The 8438-nt window shown below is 36.4% G+C and overlaps 1 protein-coding gene across 2 annotated transcripts in view; it reads left to right on the top strand.

The window, feature by feature from the left end:
- Positions 1 to 1754: 1754 nt before the first annotated feature.
- The window catches only part of Rev1 (REV1, polymerase (DNA directed)), a 53727-nt gene continuing 47043 nt past the window's right edge, over positions 1755 to 8438 (top strand). For both annotated transcript variants that reach the window (XM_013019780.1, XM_013019779.1), the window contains exon 1: positions 1755 to 1878. In XM_013019780.1, coding sequence (XP_012875234.1) covers positions 1761 to 1878 — 118 coding nt within the window. In that variant the 5' untranslated portion in view covers positions 1755 to 1760. The remainder of the gene's footprint in view (positions 1879 to 8438) is intronic.

Genomic DNA, 8438 nt, shown 5'->3' with positions numbered 1-8438 from the left:
CTACCATTGAGCCACCTTCCCAGCCCCCTATTTTTTGGGGGGGAGATGAGGTATTGCTTTGTAACTTGAACTAGACTTGAACTTTTGTCTTTCTGCCTCAGTCCCCTCTCCCCTCCATGTGCTACCATGTCCTGCTCTTTGTTTTTTTTTTTTTTTGTGGGGTCCAGTCATGGGGCCTGAACTCTGGGCCTGGGCGCTGTCCCTCAGCTCTTCAGCTCAAGGCTAGCACTCTACCACTTGAGCCACAGCGCCACTTCCGGCTTTTTGCTTATGTGGTGCTGAGGAATCGAACCCAGGGCCTCAGGCATGCAAGGCAAGCGCTCTACCACTGAGCCACCTTCCCAGCCCCGGGGGATTATACCTTTTTATACTCTACATTTTCTGAATTTTTTAATAATGAACATGTAAGACTTTAAAACAAGTGATTCACATTTTGTAAATAAGTATGTATCTTGGCACTGACATTTCAAAACAAACTTAATTATCCGTGGTTTAGGAAAATTGGGACTGATTTCATAATTGTCAAAGTATTTAAATGATAGCTTTATATGTTTTTTCTGAAGTTAAAGTTACCTAATGAAAGTTAAACTACTACCAAATAGATTGATTAGCTCCAGAACTTAGCCATTAAATTACTCATTGTATTCTTGTTCCTCTTTATAGAGACTGCTGGTCAGCTGCTTCATTTTAAGCTTCCTGTGTAGGAGAAAGTAGAAGATAGTCTAAAACTCTTAAGCCATTTGCCAAATACTTGATTGATTTAACTCTGAAGTAATTTGCTCAGTTTTGTAGTTAGGAGTGGTGTTTTATGATATTCAGTATTGACTTATCTTTTCTCTTTTTAAAAGAAACATCCTTAAGAGGTAATAAAATGTTTTAAAAAATAGAATTGATAGATAAAAGTCTTAGTGTACTTATTGTCTTGACTTGTAGTTCATGTTTAGGAGGTCATCATTTCATCCTAGCCACTAGCACAAAATAAGATTGTTTGCTTATGTAATTTTTTTTTTTGGTCCGGTCGTGGGCTACTTCCGGCTTTTTTTTTCTTCCCTTTTTGCTTATGTGGTGCTGAGGGATCGAACCCAGGGCCTCATGCATGCAAGGCAAGCGCTCTACCACTGAGCCACCTTCCCAGCCCCGCTTATGTAATTTTTTTAAAATAAATTTTTTATTGTGAAAAATACTGTACAGAGGAGTTAACAGTTACATGAACAAGGTAATGAGTGCATTTCTTACCAAGCATTGTTGCCTCCTCCTTTGTTTTTTCCCTACCATCCCTTCCCTCCCACCTCCTCAGCTATAAATTGTAATGTTCATTTTTCAAGATAGTGTCTTGTACATCTCATTGTTGCAATGGGTCCACCTGTATCCCTATTTAAACAATTTATTTTTTCCCTTCCCCTCCCCAAATTATACCAACATCAAATACAGTGAAAACAGAGGTTATACCTTGGGGGAGGGACATACAAAGTAACAAAAAAAATCACATGGTACCTTATAAATACATTAGAAACAATAGCAAGAAAGAAAAAAACACTGTGTCCTATCTTGAAGTTCATTTCGCTTAACATCATCTTATCTGACGGTTTGTGCTTGTCCCAGACATATACTAGCTATTGCAAATAAGGGAAACCATGGGACCTATCTTTCTTGGGGCTTGGATTACTTCACTTAATATTAATGGATGGAATGAAAGTGGAAGTTTTTGTGACTTGTTTACCTTTTTCTCTTTTTTCCCCCCTTGATTCTAGGGTGGGTATATGGCTGCCAAGGTCCAGAAATTGGATGAACAGTTTCGATCAGATGCTGCTAAGCAAAAGGATGGGACTTCATCCGAGATTTTTAGTGGAGTTGCCATTTATGTTAATGGATATACAGGTTGAGTACATTTTGCTTATTAGGTACCCTAATTTGGAATATATGTTTTTAGGACTGAGGAATTGTTTTGAACTTCTCTATGTTATATATAGAAATTACTTTAAAATGGTGAAATTAGAACTTTGCTTAGGTACTCTTGCATTCTCTTTTCTCATCCACCCTACCTTTAATTTTTATCAAAGCATATTGTTTATAAATTAAATGCGCTTGTGCAAGTGGCTCATGCCTGTAATCCTAGCTACTCAGGAGGCAGAGATCAGAGGATTTGGTTCGAAGCCAGTCCAGGCAGACAAATCCAAGAAACTCTTAACTCCAACTTACAAGCAAAAAGCACAAGTGGAAGTATGTCTGAAGTGGTAGAGCACCAGAAAGTTAAATGAAATGGGATACTAGTCACTCTTGGCTATAGTTCAAGGTACTTAGAAGGTAGAGATCAGGGGGATCACAGTTCCAGACCAGGCTGAGCTAAAGTTCAACAGACCTTATGTCAGCCAGTAGCTGGGCATGGTAGAACACAACTGTCAGCTACTTGGGACAATGAGGTTAGAAGAATCAAAGTTCCAGGCTGGTCTGGGCAGAAAAATCAACTGGACTTCATCTGAACAGAAGAAAGCTGGAAAGCACAGTCCTATCATTCCAGAGACAGTGGGAAATGGAAAATGAGAGGATCTTGGTCCTGGCCAAAAAAAAGACCCTCTCTTAAGAAGTAACCAGAGTGGAAACAGGTACTTGGCGCATACCTGTAATTCTAGCTCACATTGGGAGGATTTGAGCAAAAAGTTCATGAGATCTCATCTTAACAACAAAAAATGGGTGCAGTGACATGTGCCTGTTAATCCCAGATATGTGGGAAGCATAAACAGGATGTTGTCCAAGCTGGCCTGGGCAAAAGTTGAGATTTCAGTATTTGAAAAATGACAGAATCAAAAAGAACTGACTATACAGCTCAGTGACATAGAGTTTGCCTAGGAAGGGCAAGGCCCTGAGTTCAAGCCCCAGTACAAAAAAAGAAAAAGAAGAAACCATAACAAGCTGATAGTGGTGATTTTGCCTGCCTATACGTCTAGCCACTCAGGAGAATCAGAGTGAGTCTTCTAGGGCATACAAATTTGAGACATACTTATCGCCAATTAACGAGCCAACTCAGCAAGAGTTTTTCTAGTGGGTACAAAGCTCTGAGTTGAAACTCGTATACAGAAAAAATATAGTAAATGAGTTTTAAAATGAAAAAAATAGAAAGCTATACATTTTGATTGAACAGCTAATCTGGAGCGCATTGTATGTGAGTGGGTCAAGACTTATGAGCTGCACTTTGGGAGGATCTAATAGGGTCATTTCATTGGGAAATCTCCAACTGTGATTATCTATGACTACTTTTGTGGATAAGTAGGTTGTATGCTTGTGATTTACCGGAGAAGAATGTTTTGCTTTTCTTGCCTGGAGAAAGATATAAATAGCTCTAAACATTTTGTTTGTCAAGGGGGTACGGAAAGGGTTAGAATTCTCACAATTAAGGGAGTAGAGATTTACTTAATCTCATTGTTTCTTCATCTCCTTCCCTACAAGTGTTGCCTGTGGTCTTTGAGTCTACTATCTGGAAAGGATTGGGTAATTTGTCCTCTGTATGGTAGAGGAAGATAACTGGAAATTGTAATTTACATCTATAGAGTTTCAGCTACAAACTTAACCATATTAAGATTGAAACCACACAAGCTTTGGGAGGTACCCAGTGTATATCCATTTTATGAATTTTTGTTGATTTTACTGGCACCAAGTAACCTCTTTGGTTTCCTTGGCCAGCTTAGATTTATTTTTTCCAATCTATAGTCAGCACTTGTTTATTGGTTATCAGATTTTACTCCTAACATTTTTATTTTCTTTGTTTTTCTAATGATGGTTGTAAATATTTGTGTCAATCAGTATCATTTTCTCTTCTTAGCTGGGTGATAGCTTGCTTATCTTTAATTTTTCTATTCACATATAACTTCGCCTTGTTTGTCTTCATACTGATTTAGATGATTTTATGTGCTCCTTTGGGGCTATAACTTACGTATGTTTGTCTACATCCTAGCACTTATTAGACTTTGTGATAGTTACCTATTACTAGATAAGAACAGGAACTACATTGTTTTCAATAGTTGCCACTGCTATATCATCTGATCCTAACCAGTCAGGATGTATTAGCTGAATTAAATATTAGTGAATTAATGTATTTGTCTGGCTCACTGAGGGTAGACCATGTTGGTTGTAATTAAAAGTTTTGTTAGGCAGTATTGACAATAAATTTAATCTTAGAATTTATCTTAGAGTATATGCTGTTAGATACCTATAATGCATGTAGGTATATATTGACAAATTTAAGGCTAATAGACTCTCGTATGTGCTATTAAGAGATTAAAAAATAAACATTGGTTGCTATATTAACTGATTGTGTTCTTGAGAACACTCTAGTTCACATAAAAGTAAGCAGAGGAAAGTCTTTGTGAAAGAGAAAAATCACCTCCTTGGTTGAGAATATGCAATTCCTTTTTGTTTGACTTGTAAGATAGTTTCTATTTGAATTTATTATCCCCTTCAGGATAGTGATAATTGTCTGTTTTTAAATTTTTCTCATTAGTAACTACAGAATTCTGTTAAGCTGAAATTTATAGTGATATACAAATTGTGGTAAGACAAAATTATTGTTTTTAGCAAAAATTTCAGATTTAGTGAATACTTTGTAACCTTATAGAAGAATTAACCACTTCTAGCAGGGCGCTGGTAGCTCACGCCTGTAATCCTAGCTACTCAGGAGGCTGAGATCTGAGGATCTCGGTTCAAAGCCAGCCCGGGCAGGAGAGACCATGAGACTCCTATCTCCAATAAACCACCAGAAAACCGGAAGCGGCGCTGTAGCTCAAGTGGTAGAGCGCTTGCCTTGAGCTGAAGAGCTGAGGGACAGCACCCAGGCCCAGAGTTCAAGCCCCATCACCGACAAAAAAAAAAAAAAAAAGAATTAACCACTTCTATGCCATGAGTCAACAAAAGAATAGTACTTTAGGCAGAGCATTAAATCCTAACAGGAAGCTAAGACAAGAGGCTCTTGTGGTCCAGGCCAGTCTGGGCTGCATAGTAGGTAAAAAGAGGAAAAAAAGAACATTTATAGAGTTGCGGTAAGACAAGTGAGGAATTGTGTTCTGTTTCGTAGCCAAGTTTCCTGCAGATTTTCTTAATTTATTTAGGGCTCCCAAACACTACCACCTATACCTCCTCTTCACAAGCCCTAATCTAGGTAGTTCAATAACTTGAGCTTATAATATCCCTTTCTACCAGCCAATGCTCTTTTCTCTTTTTCTCCTAAATAGGTTGACTTTCCTTATAAAGGGTGATTTTATCTCTCATTCTATTTTTTATTAAACTTAAAAAACTAATTATATTTTGTAAGTAGATATAAGAAATAATCGACACACTGTTGTGAACCTGTTAGCATTTTCCTCAATGGTAACATTTTGTAGAATAGAGGACTATAGGAAATTAACACTGATGCGTCAAGGTACAGGGTTCAGGGCATTTCTAATATTTTCATTGCCCCTCGTTTTGTTCTCAGCTTTCTTTTAACTCTTGGGCACCACTAGTAGTGTTTATTTCTGATTTTGTTATTTCAAAAGTGTTGTATAAATAAGACATACAGTATGTAATGATTGAGGATTGCTTTTTTTTTTAAACAGCATTTCTTTATCATATCACTATTAGTTTTTTTCCTTCTTAAAGTCAGGTTGTAATTCATAGTATGGATGTGCCACAATTTGTTAATTAAACTTTGCCAATTAGAGAATATATGGCTTTTTTCCTTTTTTGCTATGTGAGTGCACACAGTAGATTACATGGTAATTGCATCTTTTAGTTTTTGTATCTGACAAACTTTGCTAAAGAGATTGTTTTTTTTTTTAATATAATTCCACCAGTGGTCTATCAGTGATCTACTTTGTTTTCATCCTTGTTAGCATTTAATGTTCTTTATCCATTTTAGTAGGTGTGAAGTAATAGTCCATTGTGGTTTCAGTTGCTCCACTTCTTCACCAGTATTGGTAAGACTAGGTTTTAAATTTTTTTTGATGTACTGTAGTATTTTCCTGTTGTATTTGCATTTATTTCTTGTTTACCATAACCAGTAGCTGAGAGAAACAATTTTAAAACAGGAAAGATTCATTTTTGGCTCCTGATTTAGAGGTTTAGTTTGTGTTCAACAACATGTTGAACAACATGTTGGAAGGGTATGGTGGAGAAAAGCTGCGCGTAATCTATGGAGAACAGGAAGCCAAAGAGAGCTATAAGAAACTGGGCAAAATGTAACTCCTGGGGACATAGCCCTTGTGATCTATTTCTAGCTAGGTCCTAATTCCTAAAGTTTCCAAAACCTCCCAAAATACCCTCACTGTTCATACTTAATTCATACTCAAATTTCAGTGGTTAATAGTGATGAACAGTAACAGTATTTAACGTATTATTTGATGAAATAGTTGCTCGTGTTTTTGTTTTGTTATATTTTCTTGTTTTTTTTAAAAATTTTGTTTTGTTATATTTTCTAAGTGGGTTGTTTGAAGCTTTTTGTTTGTTTAATTTTGAGAGCCTTGTTGTTGTTGTTTGGGGCTTGGGTGTTGTCCCTGAGCTTGTTATGCTCAAGGCAGCCACTCTACCAATTAAGCTACAGCTCCACTTCCAGCTTTTTGTAGTTTATTGGAGATCAGAGTCTCATAGATTCTCCTTGTTAGATTGGCTTCAAACTGTGATTCTCAGATTTCAGTCTCCTGAGTAGCTAGGATTACAGATGTGAGTCACCAGCACCTGGCTTGTACCCTTCTTTTGTTATGTTTGTCTGGTAAATATTTTCTGTAGATTGTAGCTTGTCCCTCATCTTCTAGGTGTAGGTTTTTTTTTTTTTGGTAGAGAGAATTTTTACAATTTCAATGAATATAATTTATCCATCTTTTTATGAATATTTTCAAACCTAAAGACTTCTAAGTTCTACATCCCAGAGGTCTTCCCTGTATTTTTTCCTAAAGTTTTTATGGTTTTATGTTTATATTACCCATTTTCGTGATTTTGTTTTGTTTCTTAATACCATTTACTATAGACCCTTCTTCCTTGTTTTTTTTTTTTTTTTTTATAACTTTGCCAAAAATCATTTGGACATGTTTGAATGAGTCTTGTTTCTAAGTTTTTTTTACTGTGTCCCATTGATGGATATGTCTATTCCTTCACCTGCATTATACTATTTAAATTACTATTCTATAGTACTTTTTGTTTTTGTTTTTTGGTTTTGCTTAGTTGTGGGGCTTGAACTCGGCTTGGGCACAGTCCTGAGCTCTTCAGCTCAAGGTGAGTGCTCTACTGCTTGAGCCACAGCGCCACTTCCGGTTTTTCTAGTGGTTTACTGGAGATGAGAGTCTTACAGACTTTCCTGCCCGGGCTGGCTTTGAACCATGATCCTCAGATCTCAGCCACCTGAGTAGCTAGTATTATAGGCGTGAGCCATCGGCGCCTGGCTTCTATAGTACTTTTTGTATGTCAGAAATACTCTTCTCATTACTTCTTTGTCAATATTGGTTTAGCTGTGTTAGGGCCTGTGTCTTTCCATATCAATTTTAGAATAAATGCTAAAATCCTATTCTCTCTCTCTCCATATATATATGTGTATACACATATATAAGCATGTATGTTATACATATATGCAGAGTGTACATATATACATGTGTATACATATATATGTATTACTGTCTTTAAATAGTTATACAAAGGAGTTTCAATTACACATATCAGTTTATGAGCACAATGCTGTATTTTTTTTTTTCTGGTAAACTCAGTCACCTTTGGAGATCCTGAACCTCATTTAAATGGTCCTTACCAAGATGTCAATGGTAATCTGAAGGTATGATTTTGTAGGTTAGAATATTGTAGTTTTTGTATTGTAACTTATATAAAAGTAATAAGAAAGATGTATAATGGGGATTATAGGGTTGTTAATTGTGTTTGCTAACTATTTGACTTGGTCCAATCGGTTTACATTGATAGGGCTAGTGTATACTGTGGAAAATGAAATGACTTAAGATATCTGAAGGCTCCTTTAGCTCTGACACTTGAGTGTGACTGTAGGATTTGGAAGATACTTCTTCAGGCTAATTCTGTTTTGATTTTCTGTTATTTTTTCATTACATCAGGATATTGAGTGAAAACATACTGAGGGATGGGCAACCCATCATCATATTTGTAGGAGAGACTAGAGATTTAAAAAATTTATAATTTATGAGTTGAGAGTAGCATCAGCCCTGATGGCTCTTTGTTCCTTCCTGCCGGGGGATAAGATGGTAATAATACTACTGATAACATTGTAATACCTTAATAGGTGACATAATCTTACTATCTGCACAAGGTACTTACTTTCCTTAGTTACTTGTAATTTTAGGCTTATTTAATCCCCATAGCAGTCCTTTTTTTTTTAATTTTTTATTGTAAAGATACTATACAGAGGGTTACAGTTACATGAGTGAGGTAATGAGTACACTTCCTCTTGAACATTGTTA

Source organism: Dipodomys ordii, unplaced genomic scaffold, assembly GCF_000151885.1.
Source record: "Dipodomys ordii isolate 6190 unplaced genomic scaffold, Dord_2.0 Scaffold47, whole genome shotgun sequence".
Lineage (NCBI taxonomy): Eukaryota > Metazoa > Chordata > Mammalia > Rodentia > Heteromyidae > Dipodomys > Dipodomys ordii.
Note: the sequence above shows the minus strand (reverse complement) of the source record. Positions and strands in the feature narration are given on the sequence as shown.